General features: G+C 35.5%; 1 protein-coding gene across 2 annotated transcripts; it reads right to left on the reverse strand.

Moving 5' to 3' along the window:
• Positions 1–8,834: 8,834 nt before the first annotated feature.
• LOC18443266 (uncharacterized) lies at positions 8,835–17,512 on the reverse strand. Of its 2 annotated transcripts, none has more exons than XM_011628360.3 (3): positions 17,407–17,512; positions 17,063–17,242; positions 8,835–9,139 (listed from the first exon to the last, which is right to left on the reverse strand). In XM_011628360.3, exons 1-3 carry the CDS (start codon positions 17,443–17,445, stop codon positions 9,065–9,067), a joined length of 294 nt encoding a protein of 97 aa, XP_011626662.1. In that variant the 5' UTR covers positions 17,446–17,512; the 3' UTR covers positions 8,835–9,064. The 2 variants fall into 2 exon arrangements, with proteins under 2 accessions (XP_011626662.1, XP_011626663.1); XM_011628361.3 differs by having other exon boundaries at positions 17,342–17,512.
• Between the last annotated feature and the right edge of the window lie 1,288 nt (positions 17,513–18,800).

Genomic DNA, 18,800 nt, shown 5'->3' on the forward strand with positions numbered 1-18,800 from the left:
ATAAAATCTGTCATTGGATTTTATATATATATATATATATATATATATATATATATATATATATATATATATATATATATATATATATTCTAAATAATGTGTTGTAAGATGTACCATTTTGAGACTCAACAACTTTTTTTTTATATATTCATACATCTTGATGTTGAGATGATCAAATAGAGGGTTTTTCAACATTAAAACAACCTTTTTGATTGATTTTTTATGTGCATATGTAATTCTACATTTAAAGGTTGCAACCTTATATAAATTTTTCTCATATATATATATATATATATATATATATATATATATATATATATGCTGGGGTTAGCCCACTAGCTCGTATAAACATATGAGTCCAACGGCCCAGATTGAATCTAAGCTGATTTGAGGATCATGGATATCCAGTAGTGTTTGAATTTTATTTATTTTTTCTACAAATCCAAATCACTTAAAATTTTAGGTGTGTGTTCATCAATTTTTATCATTATTTTTTGTGAACAATTTTTTTCATATGTTTATTAGGTGCGCCTTGATGAGAAGAACACACACCTAAAATTTCAAGTAATTTGGATTTGTAAAAAAATAATTAAAATTCAAAATTTACCAGAGATCCGTGATTGTCAGATCGGCCCATATTCAATATAGGTCATTGGGCTCATATGTTCATATGAGCTAGTAGGGTGTGGTTTCTATGAGGTTGCAACCTTAAACAATCCAATTAAGGCACAACTCTAAATCTTATCATAACATGTAATTTTGGGGAAAAAAAATTCTTAGGGTTAACTTAAAATCCATTTTTATATCTAATTATAAAATTTTAAACTCAAGAAATGGATAAAATCAAGTAGATCTATAAACATATGAAAATCTGAAAAATGGACGGTCTAGATAATGTGTTGCAAGATGCACTATTTTTGGGATTCAAATCGTTTTTTCTTTTCATATTCATTCATCTCGATGTTGAGATGATCAATTAGAGAGTTTTTCGACATTAAAACAACATTTTCTGATGGATTTTTGAGGTACATATTTAATTCTATAGTTTAAGGTTGCGACCTTATATAAACTTTTCCATATATTTATATATATATATATATATATATATATATATATATATATATATATATATATATATATATATATATATATGAATGAGCCCAACATCTCAGATTGATTATGGGCCGATCTGATGATCACGGATGTCCGGTAGTATTTGAAGTTTAGTTTTCTTCTACAAATCCAAATTACTTGAAATTTTAGGTGTGCGTTCATCAAAAATAGGTGAATCTTCGAAAAATATCAAAAAAATATTTTGCATGAAATAAATTGATCAAAATACCCCCAAAAAAGTTTGGGGGGTATTTTGGTTATTTTGTTTCTCGCAAATACTTTTTTTTTATATATTTTTTTTAGGTGCTTCTTGATGAGAAGAACGCACACCTAAAATTTCAAGTGATTTGGATATGTAAAAAAATAAATAAAATTCAAAGACTACCGGACATCTGTGATCATCAGATCGGCCCCGATTCAATCTGGACCGTTGGGCTCATATGTTTATATGAGCTAGTAGGCTAATCTCATATTTTTCATATATATATATATATATATATATATATATATATATATATATATATATATATATATATATATATATTTCATATATTGGACCTTGAAAATATTATTAGAACGGCACATAAGTAGTGTTCAAGTCCAAGATTTGGACCCGTACCCAACCCGTCGGGTCCAATCTTTGGACCCATACCCAAACCGAGTAGGTCTACCCCTTGGATCCATGGTCAAGTCCGGGTCCATTGCCACCCCTACAAGGCAGTCTTATTTGCAAAAAAAAATTGTAGTAATTTACCATTTAGTTTAAATAAATATTCTAAATTTGACATGTCTTAAAAAGTGTTTAATTTTGACATTAGATCCATGGAGGTTGTGGCGCCATGGATGAATCTAAGTCCATAATGAGGGCAAAATGGGCACTAATAAAAAAAATAGGAAAAATGGATATGAGTATAATTAAGTGAAATTTTTGTATATCGGTACTCTCCATAACTTTGAGGGATATATCTTATAATTTCCCTAAAAAATATGCCAAATATATTCTATTTAACTAAAATAGACAATACACTAGTAATACTAATTCTGTAATAAATTTAAGGAAAAGTATAGATACCTCCAATTTCAACTTTCTATACATCTTATTCCCAATATTTTTTCTATTATACCTAAATCCCAATACTAGTCTTCCATATATAATAGCCACAGCATGTTGAGACCAAAATGTCATTTTTTTTTCTTGCTTCCCATTTTCAATATACTTTTTTGGAAAAATATCTCATTATCCCCTATTTTTAATTTCCATATCTCATGAGATTTAAGAATTGAAAATATTACTTGTAAGCAAAAGGACTCTATCTTTTTCATCTTACAACTTCTTAGACCCCTTTGACCATAAAGTTTTTGACCTAAACAAATATTAAAATGACACCCTATTCAAACTATATCTCTCTCTCTGTCTAAAACTCCATCTCTCTCTCTTCGCTTCTTAGTGAGTTTACCAGCCAAGGGGTTTAGCTTGAGCTCGAACACGAACACACCTTCTTATGTCAGAGAGAGAGAGATGGAGTTTTAGAGAGAGAGAGATGGAGTTTGGGTTTTAGAGAGAGATGGAATTTTAGAGAGAGAGAGCTTGAGTTTGAGTTTTAACGAGAGAGATGAAGTTTTGAGAGAAAGAGAGACGATGATGTGAGAGAGGAGATGGAGTTTGGGTTTTAGAGAGATATGGAGTTTTGAGAGATAGAGACGATGATGTGAGAGAGAGATGGAGTTTTAGAGAGAGAAAGATAGAGTCATTTCATAAGTTGTTGAGGTCAATAATACATGGTCAAAATGGTTTAGGGGGTTGGAAGATAGAAGAGATGGAGTCTATTTGCTTACAAGTAATATTTTCAATTTTTAGATTTAATGAGATATAGAAGTTAAAAATAAGAGATAATAGGATATTTTCCCTATTTTTTTATATTTCTCTCTCAAACTCTCTCTCTTTAGTTACCAAAAAGAAAAACCTCTCCCTTCCCCACTCTCTCTCTACCCTCTCTCATTCTTTCTCTCTAGCCTCCCTCATCATTTCTCTCTCTATCTTTCTCTCTCTACCCTCCCTCACTCTCTCTCTTTCTCTTTCTACCCTCCCTCATTCTTTCTCTTTTTACCACTCACATGCTCATAATGTACCCAACAAAAAAATGTTCTAGACCGCATTATGGGTATGTGAAAGTTATTAGAATCCAATGCAGTCTGGCACGTTTTAGTGTTGGACCGAAATTTCTTTTGTGGTTTGGCACGTTTTTGTGCCAAACGTAAAAAAAAAATCCAGTCCGGCACATGGGCATGTGAGTGGTAGAGAGAAAGAATGAGGGAGGATAGAGAGAGAAAAAGAGATAGTGAAGGAGGTTAGAGAGAGAAAGAGAGAGGATGCGTAGAGAGAAAAAGTAAGAGGATGGGTAGAAAGAAAAACTAAAAGAGGGTCACGTGTCTAAAATGATAAACAAAAAAAAAGGAAAGAGAAGAAAAAAGAGAAAAGATGCTCTTATCTCTAATTTTTAACTTCTATATCTCATGAGATCCAAGAATTGAAAACATTACTTGTAAGTAAAAGATCTTCATCTTTTGTATCTTACAACACCCTGGATCCCTTTGACCATCAATGTTTTACCCAAACAAACACTAAAATGACATCCTAAAACTCCATCCCTCTCTTTCAAAACTCCATTCTCTCTCTCAATACTCTCTCTCATCGCCCCATTCTCTCTTTTCAACCCTTCCACCTCACTCCTCATAACAAAGCACATGCCCTTCACAAATTCCACCTCTTTTTCTAGCAATCCACTCGCCGGAAAACTAAACTAACTGCCGCAAATTAGGATAAAATTATGCAATATGAATATTTTTTAATGTTAAGAAGAAACGAACAAATTCATCAAGTAAAGAGAGAAAAATAGAGATTATAAACATTCAAGTTAGAGAGAGGGTAGCTTATAGAATATCATAACTGGAAGAAACGAATCAATCCATCAAGTTTTTATGTCTTAAGGTACTACTTATCATTCTAATCACATTTTGAACCAATTTTTGAGGGAGAAAAAACATGATTTGTGTAATACATTGTTTTGACCATTTCGGGCTAATTCACTAAGCTTCTCTATCTCTTAATTCTTTCATTTAGTTTTTTATTTTTATAAAATTTACTTTAATGTTCAACTATGCACCTTCTGAAATGCTTTTAGAGAGAGAAAGGACAAAGAGATAAAGAAACCCATACCCTATTCCAGATTTGTCAGCCATGGACATTGGGGACCTCTCAGGTGAGCCCCATAACCCTATTTCAGATTTGACAACAAATTGAAAGGCGTCCCATGAATCGTTAGGGCTATAAGAGGCTCTAATGGCGGGGCAAGTGGACCAAGCCGTTCTAAAATTTTAGAGAGAGATATGGAGTTTTTGAGATAGAGTGTCATTTTAGTGTTTGTTTGGGTAAAAAATATATAGTCAAAGGGGTCCAAGGGGGTTGTAAGATAGAAAAGATGAAGGCATTTTGCTTACAAGTAATATTTTCAATTATTGCGTCTCATGATATATAGAAGTTAAAAATAAGGGATAAGGGGATATTTTTCGAAGAAAAAAAAAAAGCATTTTGGCACAAAAATGCTTTGACTATTTGATTGAGGGTAAATACAAAGGAAAATAGCGTTGAGGTTTTAGGGTATAATAAAAAAAGTATTGAGGGGTAGAATGGGTAGAAAGTTGAAATTGGGGGTATCTATAATTTTCTGTAAAATTTATACATGCACTCCACTAGCTGGGTCTAGCTCCATGGTATTCAAAATGTATCAGGGCGACAAGACCTTGAAAGCATTTTCAAGTGCCAATAGCGATTTGTCTTGTCAATCGGGAAATATTTTTGTTAGCAATACCTGGAGATATTAGAAGTGAGAAAGCTGACATGAGTAACTGTTATTTATTTGGAACTATTTAAAAGATGGACGCGATTAGCATGCGGCCAGCCTGCATACGGTAAACAATGCGGGGTTGGCAATAAATATATTTATTGAATATAATTTGATCAAAAATTTTAGAGATTATATAATCTTTAACATGGAGATCATGAGTACGAATAAATAAATAAATTTTGAAAAATCGATATAATAATTATATTAAAAAAATAATTGGACCGTTAGTTACAATTGTTTTTAGATGGACCACTTATTTGCCTCGTCCATTTATTCCTGTGGACCGCATATTGTTGAAATACGGTCCAAACCGCATGAAACGATTGTTCTGAAAAGATTGAGTTGTTTGTGCTTACTGGGGGCTTCCTTTGAAATTTGATAGCATGCCTTGTCATCTATCTTGTATTAATTGTTTTGTTTTGTGAAAATTCTGAATACCCAGTCCAATAGTTCCCTTAAAAGGATAATGTATCTTTCCTACCTCTTGGGAAGTTTCTTAATCATGATTGAAAGCTAATGAAGATTGTCAAATTTTTCATGGAACTAGCTCACGGCACTTGGGCTAATGCACGATGGTCATACTAAGAGATCAAGTAGAAAATAATTTTTGAAATATTTAGCCTAATTGAAGATACTTTTTTTTCATTTAATTCATTTTAGTTATGCTTTTTTCTTAACTTTTTAAATTTCTGTCAAATATTTTAAAATTTTTCTCAACTTAGTTTTTTGGTAAGAGTAATGACCATATAATGCTCCAAGTAATTTTTTCTTTTTTTTATTCCGGTTCTATTTCTACTCCATATTAAATTATTTTTTCAAATTTGGGTTTAAGAGAAAACTTAAAAGAGATTTTCAGTGAGAAATGGACATGATTATTTTTTTTGGCATCTTTATCATTGGATTTGGACAAAGAGTTTAGACAGAGCTACAGTGAGATATTCTAGGAAATTTCAGAGGAAACAATAAAAGTGGTGATAAATATAAGGATGGGGTTTCTATGAGTCAACTGACCCATATGTACATATGCGGTCCCTCACTAAAATTTATTTTAGATTGATTTTTTTTCTAATTTTTATGTAGATTCATCTAGGCCAAGATAATCATAAATATGAAAAGAAAAATAAAATTTTAAAATTAAAAGAAAAATAAAATGTTAACATTAAAAATATAATGTTTTATTTTTTCTTTTTGTGCTATCCATATCTTATTTATGCACCGTTCATATTTTATTTATGGACAATACACCTTAGATAATGTCCATCTTAAGGATGGACATTTGTAAGTCAGTGGCCTCTTGTGCCTGCTGATTCATGAAACAATTTTCCCAAATATGAAAGTCAATCCTTTTTTCTTTTGGGAAATGTTTCGATGGAACCCCACCCACAAATATGAAAGTCAATCCTTTTTTCTTTGGGAAATGTTTCGATGGAACCCCACCCACATATATAGTTGTACATATGGAAGATACATGACTAGCCTTTTCTTTCTATGTGTGACTGGCTTGATACCACATATATAGTTGTACATATGGAAGATACATGACGAGCCTTTTCTTTCTATGTGTGACTTTCTATGTGTGACTGGCTTGATAAGCATAGTCGGATGTGATAATTTTTTCTATTTTTTATTTATGTTGACGATGGAAACGTTCTTGTTACCTGTGAAGTGAGACAAAGCTAGAGTTATTTAATCATACATAGTGATATTTGTGAAAAGAAAGTATATATTGTATATCTAATTAATATGGAAGATGTATATAGTGAACTGTATATCTGAGAAGATGACACTATGTGTTTTCCATTCCGTTATTTTAAACTTAGAAGATTCGCATTTTAAGATTTCTACCAATTCTACACTGTTGGCATTGGTTAGCATGCCTATCTAATTGTCAACAAATTCCCACTAAAATTAACCCATCTTGCATTTCATTTTTCCCACTTTAGTGATATGGTTTATGTTTCCTCTTCTTCCTTTTTTTTCATTTCTTGTAATAGGGATAAGATCTTTAATGCTTTCTTTTTCTTTTTCTTATAGGAACTGATATAGTAAATGGACACATTTCTTGCAATAGGGATAAGATCTTTAATGCTTTCTTTTTCTTGTAGGAACTGATTTAGTAAATGGACATTATGCTTCCTTGGGAGCATGAAAAAGGATCATCGTGTATACTATGCCCCGGGAGTATACGTCTACAGCTACCACCTGGCAGAAGACTAACTTGGGGACTTTTTTTTTTTGAGACAAAAATTTAGGAACCAACTAAAAATCACTAAATCATTATATATTCAAAAGAATAAATTAGACAGTTTCTAATCAATCTTGAAATTGGACAGTTTCTATTGAATCTTGATGCATTATTTTTGTCAATCCCATGATAATGCAATTTTGAAAATTTCTTCATTCAGTATAACATATAGGTTTAAGAGGTTGCATCCTCAAAATTACTCCTAGTTTGGGTTTTGCCCGAGGAAGCAAACAAACATTATGCCCCCTCGAGAGTATGAAATATTTTGGCAAATGGAGAACTTGAAAAAGAAGGTAGGAAAAAACTAAGGTTCTCTTTAGAGACGAAAAAGTGCAAAGATATAGCGTTTGCGAGGATACTCTCCTAAAGGAAAAGCATGAAAATAGAAAGATCTCTTTACAAACAAAACATAAGGAAACTATGCAAGGAGAGGATAAGCGCACTAGCCAGTGTTTTTATCTATCATTTGTCGATACTTTCTAACAATTGAATACAAGATAGTGGTAGCACCTATATGCCTCAGTTATACGATATAGCTTTTATTTTCACTGGCACCTTCAAAATTTACTGATTACTTCAGTACTCGTCCCTCAATTACCCAAAAAAAATATATATATATATACAGCTAATTATAAAAATGGATAGTACTCCCCCACTGAATTGCCAAAATAAAATAAAATAATAATATATGGCTAACTATCACTTACCATTTCAAAAAAAATGGGCAGTATTCCCTACTGAATTACACCCCCCAAAAAAAAAAAAAAAAAAACGACAAAAAGAAAAAAAAAGAGGCTAACAAGAACTCAAAGCTAGTTTTGGCACACCGTCATCCCCTATACCACCTAGAAAGAAATATTATATATAACAAAATATATAATGTTTGCCAAAAAAAACTTCCTTCTTCTATGAGAGTACACGATCCACCCACTCCCTGGGGCAAAACTTACATGGGAAATATCTTTTAGATCTCAAATTCTAGGGATGTGATCCCTAAAATGAGGCGATCAACTTCAAAAAAAAAAAAAAAAACTTACTCTATGACTGAAGTATTTTGCGCAAGGAAGCAAATGTATATAGTATGCTCTCGAGGGAAAATAATATGCTCCTACTAGTTTTTCTTTAACAAGGTGTTTCTTTTTTTAACGAGGTTATATTGAAATAGAACTTGAGACGTACTCCTATAAAACCCAGTGTCAACCCGTATTGACGTATTAGACTAAAGTACAATGCATCTTAAAAATTTGTAGAAGAAACCGCTCATGTTGGTTTCCATATAACACCTCCACTAGCTTAGAAGAAAAAATATTGACTGTTTACTTTTAGTACAAAGAGGTCACAACCATTCTCGTCCATCAAATTTCAAATCAAACAGTTATAGATGTACTTGTGACTAAATTCAAAGCTCAACAAAACATTTCTTGAACTTCATGGCACACCTCAAGCCATCGAATTGGCAATCTAATGGTTATGATTAATTGTGACCTCTTTGTACTAAATATAAATGGTCTGATAGTATACAATCCCAAGTTAGAATGTGTCTTCTTTGCAAAACTCGCATCAGCCATCCCTTAGAAAGCATGAGCTCTATTATCATCCCAACTCATTTTGTGATGATCTAGCACAAATGGACGCCAATAAAACGACTATCCATGCCATTTAAAGTCTAATCACACAAAGACCATCAGGCCTTTAGAATCATTTGAAAAGCCCAGTGTCTCCTGCATAAAAGGCACACGCACATTTTACATCTTCCAAAGGCATTATAAAGGTGTTGCTCATCTAAGAAAACAATACACCTTCAGTATTCCTTATTCCCAAAGTTCTTGCACCACATTTGTGACGGAATCGGGTGAACAGGGTGATGAGGACGTTGCTGCAAAAACAGCAAACACAATGAGTTCCAACATAAAATGAAGCATCCAATCATGGAAGACTAGCTTGGAAGCAATGTAAAGAGCACTACTATCCAAAATAGCTTAGAAATATCCCGAATATTAAGATCACGTAAAAGATGCAATACCCAGGTAATATCAGCAGATCATTCATCCATAGCACCATATTCAACTCCAGCATCAAGCCAACATTTTCTTTTGAGTATATGGGGAGAGAAGGCTGCTACCAAGGATGACATGTTAATGGACGGTGAAGCACCGTTACCACGAGATCTCACATACAAGAAGACCCTCATCAGGACTTCGGAGAGGAACTAGAGAGGCTGTAATTGAATTTATGTTAGGGCCCTTTACTGAAGAAGTCAATTGGTGGTTTTCAAGTCGTAGCAGGTACAGTTATGCAAGGAAATATCAGGCCAGGTGGCAAAGATAATGTTGCCTGCCAAGAAGACACCCATATAAAATAATATCATCTTTGGGCTTCCAAGCATAGGTAATTGAGTTCTACAAATTATAGGAATGCTGATTGCTGATTGCTCATTGCTCACAATCTGTGGCTTTTTAGAAAAGCAAGACCTTAGGTTAACTAAGAGTATATTGCAAGAGTGAGAGGTTATTGACTGTCGTAGTCAAGCAACAAGAGCAGAAATCTGTTCAGTCCATTGGAGCTTCAAAAACACCAGTTTCCTGTGACATATGCAGAATAGAAGAGGCTCTTAAGAAGCTCAGTACAAGGGTGGGACAACTCCAGTTTCCTGTTGTAGATAGTGATAAGCTAAACGATTAGCTTTTGGGGGAAAATAAATGACAGGACGAGGAGGGACAAAATAACGGAGATACCAAGAAATTCTAATAAGTATAATTACGTATCGGTTGCTTTTCATGTTTATAGAGAAAATCAATGGGGGTAAAAATATGAATGGGTATGGCAAATCAGCAAATGAAGAAATATTTGGCACGTGAAGGATATCTCTTTGGCATGAATGAATATTAGTAGATTATATGGGAGTTTGTTTGCCTCTTTTTCCTTTTCCTTTTCTGAGTGGAATTTTTTACTCTTAATATGTTTATTCTACAAGAACATGAAGAATAGTATCACCCACAAAAATATATGTTCACAAATCATAAGGATCTCATTGAGGAATGTTTAGTAGAGAGAGAGGTCCATCATGTTCAACAAATGATATACATAGCATAAGAAGTCAGTAATGGTGCTACAAGTAACATGGCACCCATGAAGGTGAACAAAGTGAAGTATAAATATAAGAGAGTAGATGGCATTGACAACACAAACCATAAAGATCTGCGTATATTTGTGCTATTAAATATACATGTTCTATTACATCTGTTTCATCAATGAATTAATATGCACTTTGTGCTTGCAATATATGTTATTTTTTGTCAATTCACAAACAAAGAACCATATTATTTATATCTTGGCTTTCGTGGGTTGACCTTTGTATGTTTTTAGGTTCTCAGTGTCCCCATTTAAACTATGAATGAGTGCTCAAACTGATAAGGTTGCAAGAAATTGATCAAGATATTGAATGAAGTTATCCAGGGAGAGCATTTTCACAGTAGTAGTCTATAGTGTAACTGGCTATCATTGATGCAAAACTTTGCATCAAATGGCTTCCACTATGGCCACCATCATCACCATCATTACTACCTTGATATCAGATCATTCGTATTGTTCCCGGATGAGTCACCTCCACCATCCATCTTGTCAATGCCATCTTCTTTCTTATATTTATACTTCACTTTGTTCACCTTCATGGGTGCCATATTACTTGTAGCACCATTACTGCCTTCTTATGCTATGTATATCATTTGTTGAGCATGATGGACCTATCTTTCTCTACATAAAAAACATTCACAATTATTTTTCTTTTGCTATATCAAATCCCTTTGTTTTAAAAAACATTCTCAATTATTTTTCTTTTGAATAGAAACAGTGTTATATTGATAAACAATTCATTCACAATTAGTATAATCTTTTTTGTTTACAAAAATGACTCTGCATAAATAGGGCTATACACTGAGTCTCATTGTTCAAAAAAGCGGACTGCCAAGGCAGCCGCCTAGGCAGTCCAGAAGGGCTGGGCACATCACCCAGGCCTAAGAGGCCAAACTAGGCGGCAATCACTGGGCGGCTGCCCAGGGCCTGCGCCTCGCCTGGGAGCGGAAATGAGTTTTTTTTATTTATCCTATTGAGCTTTTTTGAAATATAAAAGCTTTTAAGGATGAGTTTTAGCTTCATTTGAAACCTAAACCCACAAGAACCCATTTAGACAGAAAGAAACCTCGAAAAAACTAGATTTTGTGATTTTCATTGAATCGAAGTGTTTCTCAAAGTTACGAAAAATAGATACAAACATCACCCAAGTAAATTAGATTTAGTTTTGGAGTTTTTTAATCCTATTAGAGGGTGCGCGGTGGGAGTTTGGAGTTCGAGCAATCAAAGTAAGTGCAAAACTTTATTTTTTAGATTGCTTGTTTTATTTTGAGATGTCTTCTTCAAGATCTAGTTGAAGTGGAGATTTGGGTTGGAAATACGGATATAACCCGAATCCAAATGACAAAAATTGCATTAGATGCAATTATTGTAAAAAAGATACAAAAGGGGGCATAAACCGGTTTAAGAAACATCTTGGCAGCATTAAGGGGGATGTTGCCCCCCTTATATCAATATTCCTGAAATTATCAAGGAAGAGATTAAGCAATATATGAGTTCTGTAAAACAAAAAAAAAAACAAAATCCTCGTCATTTGAATAAATCTATTTTTGGTTCTTTTAGAAGAATTGATCTGGGTTGGAAGTATGGTCATAACCTGAAACCAAACGATAAAAATTGTATAAGGTGTAGTTTTTGTGAAAATGATACCAATGGGGGTATTAACCGATTCTAGAAACATCTTGCCGGTATCAAATGAAAATGTTGCTTCTTGTAAAAGGGTTCTTGAAGCTATTCAGGATGAGATTAGACAATTTCTGAATTTAGAAGAACCAGAAAAGGATGAAAATGAGTCTTGTTCTATGGAAATATCTTCTCCAAGTTCTTCTAGAAGTGGTGATCCGGATTGAAAGTATAGTTATAATCCCAATCCGAATGACAAAAATCATATTAAACGTAATTACTGTGGAAATGATACTAATGGGAGTATTTACCGGTTCAAAAAACACCTTGTCGGTATTAAGGGGGATGTTGCCCTGTGCAAAAATGGTTCTGAGGCTACCAGGGAGGAGATTATACAATATTTGAGTTCAGGGAAGTACAAAAAGATAGAAAATGGTAGAGCAGCCAAGACTCCTAGAGCCTCATCTACACATAATAAGATGGAGGTAGAAGAAGAGGAGGAAGATGCAGATTCAGAAGAAACAGAGGAGGACAAGCGTTATATTGAAGAAGGAGATGACTCTGATGATGATGGCCTCAAATCTAATGCATATGATGAGGCTTACTCTATTCCTGATGATGATGATGACTGAAGAATGAAGAGTTAAAGACTCTTGAGTGCTTGACTCTTGGTGTTGAGTGTTGAGTGTTGACTATTGTGTCCTAAACTGTATATTTTCTGAATTTCTGTATATTTTCTTTTTTCTTATTTTTAGTTTCTACTATCTAACTTTTGTGTATCAGACAATCAGTATATGCTTGTATGGTTTTACTGTTTTAGCATTGTATGAAAATATGGATTATGGTCATCTCTTCTCGACTTCTTTCTTTTTTTTCCAACTGGGCCACCCAAGTTTTGGGCGGCCTGGACAACCACAGCCGCTTGGTTGCGCCTAGCACTTTTTGAAACACTGCTGAGTGTCAAAACAAGGTCACCAGCAGAGATGCCTTTGATACCCGGCCTACATCGGCTTCTTCATTAGCCTCTCTCCATCTATGTCTAAATTACAACATATTGCTCCTAATGCAGTCTCATATTTCCACAAAACATTTTGTAATTGCCAAGGGCAGCGCTCCCTCTAACTAGACCAACCAATCACATTACTAGATCCCCCCTTTATGAATTTTTGACTCCATCTTCTTATCCAAAACTTAAGACCATACAACAGAGACCAAACCTGAGCCTCATTCAGCCCACATTCATGAGGAGGTCCAGAATAAGTTAGCCAAATCTTTTCTTGGGTTCCCCTTAATAGTCCACCCACTCCTGTAGGAACTGCATTTCCACTAGAGCTGTTAGTAACAGAACCTTCCTCAAAAAGGTCCAAAGGATAAGCTACATAAGCAATATATTGATTTTATTCCCTAGCAACAGGTTCGATGTGGTAGCATCGGCCTTTGCAACGATCAAGTGCTATCAAAGTTCAGCTTCATTGTACCTCAACGTGAGGACTCCACTTCATCAGTATTCCATTTCTCTTTTTTCTATCCAAGCAATTTCCTTCTACTGATTCTCAAAATCCATTACCCTATATTCCCAAACCTTATTTCACGACCTCACGCATGATATAACTATGATCCCCACCTCCTCTTGTTAAACATTTTACTTTGCTCTTAAAACATCTATTGTTTTACCATAGAAGCCATAGAACTGCCAAGACGCCTAGCCTCCACAAATCCAACAATATTTTACCAACATCACATTTAATGATCAGGAGGAAAAAAATTAATTATAACTAAGTTGGCAGAATCGGTAGATATTTTCAAGTTCATTTGTGTCTACTAGAAACAAAAATGAAGATCTAGCCTCTAAATGAAGTACCAAATGGTAAGGAAACAAGAACAATCTGTAGGAACCTGTTTCCGTGCATGATACATGTCCAACACAGGCACAGCAATCACACAGAAGAATCCTAACCAGCATGCCATCATTTCTATATAGATTCAGATGTGGCCCAATTTATATCAAACAAATTCAGGATGAAAGACCATATTTAAGGGAAAAGGCACACTGTAGAAGTAACTTGTATTTTCTGGGTCCTTTCGCACATATTTAAGGGCAAAGGCACACTGTAGAAGTGACGTACATTTTCTAAGTCCTTACACATAAAACAGAAGTTGGGGACGGGAATGTCTCCCTTAAATAGGTGATCTGACCGTAAGCACCATGTTCAATACTGCAAGCCATGCAGACGATTAACTCTTATAAGAACCGGGGATGGACCCAGTTCTTTAACCCTCATCGTTGTCTTCATCACAACAAGTGACAGTCCTATACATTGACCTCACACAAAACTCTCCTTAGGAATGTTACTCCTATCTTCACCTTTTGGTGAGAAAATAAACTGTTGCAAATCTTCTTGTGACCTTTTGACGACCTCGATTTCATTTTCTTTCAGTGCTTGGTAGCGCAGGGGACAAAGTAGCTTGTGATCCAGTGCCTTCTATGTTTACTGCCACTGTTACATTTGGTTTCGGGGCCAGGGTGAACAGCTCTGGATGACAGGATAATACTTCTTTCAAAGGTTGTGACCCAATCCACCTATCAAGCCAAAATCAAGTACTCCTACCATTCCTCACCTTCATTCTCACCTTTCATGCATAGTTTGCTCAGAAGCTAATAGTTCCATTTCACACTCCTGAAAATCTATCTCCTGTACAGTATCCTCAATAAGCAGTTAATAGCTCCATTCCACAGCCCTGAAAGTCTTCCTCCAGTTTAGTATCCTCTCACCAACCTCCCTGCTTCATCTACCCTGTATTCACCTGTTAGTACCTGTTTCATAGTTGTGCTGATCTTTCATTATTCTTTTTATTAATAAAATATATGAATATTGACCTACCAAGTCAAATCCAGACTATGCAAACCAACTTGACTCACCATAAGAGAAAGTTAGGGTTTTAAAGCATCAAAAGGTGTGTATGTGCATCCCAAAGTACATCTATAGAATCTCCTTGGGGGCTAGAGCATATGAAGGAACCATGCCTTTCTCATTGCACAATTTCACCCAGTGTTCGCAAAATCGAACCGGAACGGTTAACCAAATATGGGCCTGGAAGCGATTTAACCGGTCTAACCGGTAAACTAGCTGATTCAACCGGTCTAACCGGTAAACCAGCCGATTCAACCGCTCTAACCGGGCAAGTCCCGAACGATCAAAAAAGTGTTGAAAAAAATAAAACAGATACAAAATAAAATCTACTAAAATATGAAAAGCATATAAAGAATGTGATTAAAACAAAACACACTCAAATGAAGCTGAAAATTATTGAAAAAAATGGATTTTAATGAATCGATTTGTGCCTAGGGGTATTTTTAAAATTTTTTGAAAAAGATGGGAAAATATAAAAGTGAGTATCAATGACCACAATTTTTTTAATCTTTACCATAATGTAAATAATATTAAAATAGTGTTAAAAAATCGACTTGACCAACTCTTTTTTTAAAAGAAAATGAAAAAAAATTAGGTTATATACAATATAGACCATTCTTTTTGTAAATACGTAGTAACTGACATATTGGTTAATAGATCTAATAGGCAATTAAATAGCTTATGGTGCATTGGTTAGTGGGTTTAATAACAAATTATTTCTTTACAAGAACTTTCAAATTCAATTCATGTGGGCAAGAAAATTTTTGAACTTCTTACCAATGTAATGAATTCTTAGAATTGTTTAAATGAACCACACCAATGTTTAAAAAGAAAACTGCTGATGGAGGGGATTCGAACCGCGGTTCGTACAAAGTATAGTTGCCAGCTCTAACCAATACGCCATTCTAAAATATTTGATACAAATGTGAAGTAGTATTCTATTTAAACTTTAAGAAATTCGTTGATCACGAAAACCGCCCAAAACCGGAACCGGCCACTGGCCGGTTTCGATTTAACTGGGCGGTTAGCGACTAGATCGGATGGTTACATATTCTCACCAATACATAGTAGTCAATCCTAGCACAAACGATGTAAAGGTCTAGCTTTGAGACGAATGTAACAGACTCTAGCTTACTCCAAGACTAGACTTTCATTTACTTTTGCATCCAATTCCAAAAACTAATCCACCAAGCACAGCCACATATGAGATGCTCAATTACATAAATCACCAGCTTCTCCCTTCAATAGTTTTGAGGCCATAAATTCAACTACATTGTAGCCAACTTGGGATAACGCTTGGATGATGATGAAATTCAACTAAATAATTTTGAGGTCATAAATTCATAGAAAAGATCAAACAGAGTGACAGCCCTTATCTTCGAATAGGCCTTTCATTTCTTTTACTATTCCCCATCAGACTCAAAACCCCCTGCCAACACGGAGACAGAGGTTTACTAGTTTACTGGGTAACCTGGTAAATTAGGACACTCCATTAATCCGAAAACAAAGCCCCAAACTTTCTTCTCGATTTCCCAAACTTATAGCTCTGAAACTTTACCCCCAAACCTACTTGGTCTATTTCCCTCATGTTTTCCCCTGCATTATGAGTAAACTTATATCTCTCAAACCTACCCCCACCTACTGGTCCCAGCAGAATAAACCTGCCCATTTTTCCTCTTTGTATGTTATGTCAAGATATCTCTTTTTATTGGAAATATGTGAAATTCCAAAGAAAAATATGTGAATATCTAAAGCGTTTGGGGGTCCCTAAAGATTAACAAAGGATGCATAGTTTCTCAGCTTCTTATAAGTAGTTTGCCAATTAAATTGAAAGCCAACACGAAAAGTTTGCCAATTGAATTGAAAACTTTTCCAATTGGGAATATCAGTAAAGCAGCAAAGCCTTAAGCATCACCTAAAGTTGGAGCTAAAATTTCAGAGTTTCTTTCCCACTTGTAGTCCCTCTCTCTCACAATCATCTGTCTCAAGCCAAAACTAATTTGCACATGAATTTGGTATGACATATTCACGGAACCGAATAAGAGTTAAATCTCTAGTATTCATGGAGATGTGAAAACGCAAGAAAGAAACCAAGGAATTTCATCATATGAATTGTTAGAGAGAAGAGAATCAACCTCGAGCTCGGCCGATTTCATGGCAATGGGGATACAGATGAGAACAATGCCAGCCATGGCTATGGCAGTGTTCCTCTTCCAGTACTTGGGCTTACAGTAAGGACCTCCAGTCATACTCCACACCTTGGTCCTGTAATCAGCGTGAGCTCCATCGACATGACCATGGTCTCCACCCATTCTCTGAAAATCAAAAGCAAAATCAATCTAATCAGCGGCTATTTCTATATATCTTCTAGAGTTAGAATTGGTGGGAATTAGGTTAGAGGGATTCGAATTTACCACAGACGCAGAAGTGGGACTGGGGAGCAGTTAGATATATCTTGGCTTTGAAACAGAAATTATACCTTTGAAAGCTGCAAATGGGAAACTGAGCGTTTGATCATAAGTTTATAACCGGCGTGTTCAGGTCTAGTTCCGGTTCCCGATCCAGACTTGCCTTGATTAGATATCAGATCCGGACTTCCGATCTGCCATCCACTAAGTAGGGGTGGCAACGGATGTAGTCGGGTCCCGCGCGACCTACACCGGACCCAAAAAAACAAAATATCCTAGTATAACTTTAACTATTGGCAATGACTATATTTAAACAAGTATTTAACTATATTTAACGGACGAAGTTTTAATAGGGCCTAGGCATTATAAAAGCAACATAAAGTCTCACTTGGTATCCTCATATGAAAAACTTCTTAGGATTTTAGTGGTGGCTTTAAAATCAACTTGCAACGATGATAATAAGATTTGGACATAAAAAAAATCAATTTTTAACATTGATAATAAAATTTAGAAATAAAAAAATAGTACACATCTTGTGGATGTGTTAACGTTTATTTTTAAAAAGAAATAAATGGTGTATATGATTTGTGGCAATATACCCAGGAGTGGGTTCAAACTTATAACTAGTCTGAGTTGGAGTCAACCTAAGCCCGACCCAACCCATTCCCACCCCTATTCCCAACTTCCAAACCCAGTGTCGGAAGGGTTTGCATGTTACCTTTTCGTGCAAGGTCATAGGTACCTTTCGATGTGAAGCCATGGTGAGCAGGGCCTTGGGTGGGCCGCCCTTGGTCCTAGCCCAACCTTAGTCCTCATAGGGCCAACCCAGGTCCAGCCCTGCCCTAAGTGGGCCCAAAAGCCTTGGGCCAAGCCCTGATGTAGCCCTATTACGGGGGGTTGGGCAGGGCAAGGCCAACTAAATAAAAAATAAATAATAAAAAAAACAAAAAAAAAAAAGGGCTGGGCATGGCCGAACCAGCTGGCCTTAGACCAGGCCCGGCCCGGTCCTACCCTCGAGGCGCAGTTACCTGGCCCTCAGGCCACATGTCGTAGGCCCATGTCCTAGATTTATAGGGCGGGCTGACCAGGTCACCCAGTCCATTGCCACCCCTAGGGTCGTTTTGTGATAGATGTGATTAATGGTCCATTTTGAGCCACTTGATTTCATATTTGACACTTGAGGGATTGTGATTTTTTGAACTCAAAGTAAATGATCTTATTGTACATGTTTTCAAGTTAAAATCGTGACTATTACCCTACACAATGTTCCGTGGGGAGGGTAATGGGTATAAGCTCTCCATGCAGTCTTGGTTCTCCATGCCATCGCCTGCAACACCCCATCCCTTCTCACACACTGTCCAAAGACGACTGAGCTTCGTGCCCGGGACCCTAAACTCATAGAGCCCCTTGGCCATGGCTAGGATCCCCTTCAAAGCACGAACCGCACCCACTATAGACATTACTT

This window comes from Amborella trichopoda, chromosome 2 (assembly GCF_054954075.1).
Source record: "Amborella trichopoda isolate Santa Cruz 75 chromosome 2, AtrichopodaSantaCruz75HAP2 v2.0, whole genome shotgun sequence".
Taxonomy (NCBI): domain Eukaryota; kingdom Viridiplantae; phylum Streptophyta; class Magnoliopsida; order Amborellales; family Amborellaceae; genus Amborella; species Amborella trichopoda.

What these genes read in the sequence shown, in the direction of transcription:
- LOC18443266 (XM_011628360.3), bottom strand. Translation starts at nt 17,445, where the DNA reads ATGATCAAACGCTCAGTTTCCCATTTGCAGCTTTCAAAG. An exon ending in CCCATTTGCAGCTTTCAAAG is followed by an intron (nt 17,243 to 17,406) that starts GTATAATTTCTG and finishes TTTGATTTTCAG; the next exon opens with AGAATGGGTGGAGACCATGG. An exon ending in TGAAATCGGCCGAGCTCGAG is followed by an intron (nt 9,140 to 17,062) that starts GTTGATTCTCTT and finishes CTGTTTTTGCAG; the next exon opens with CAACGTCCTCATCACCCTGT.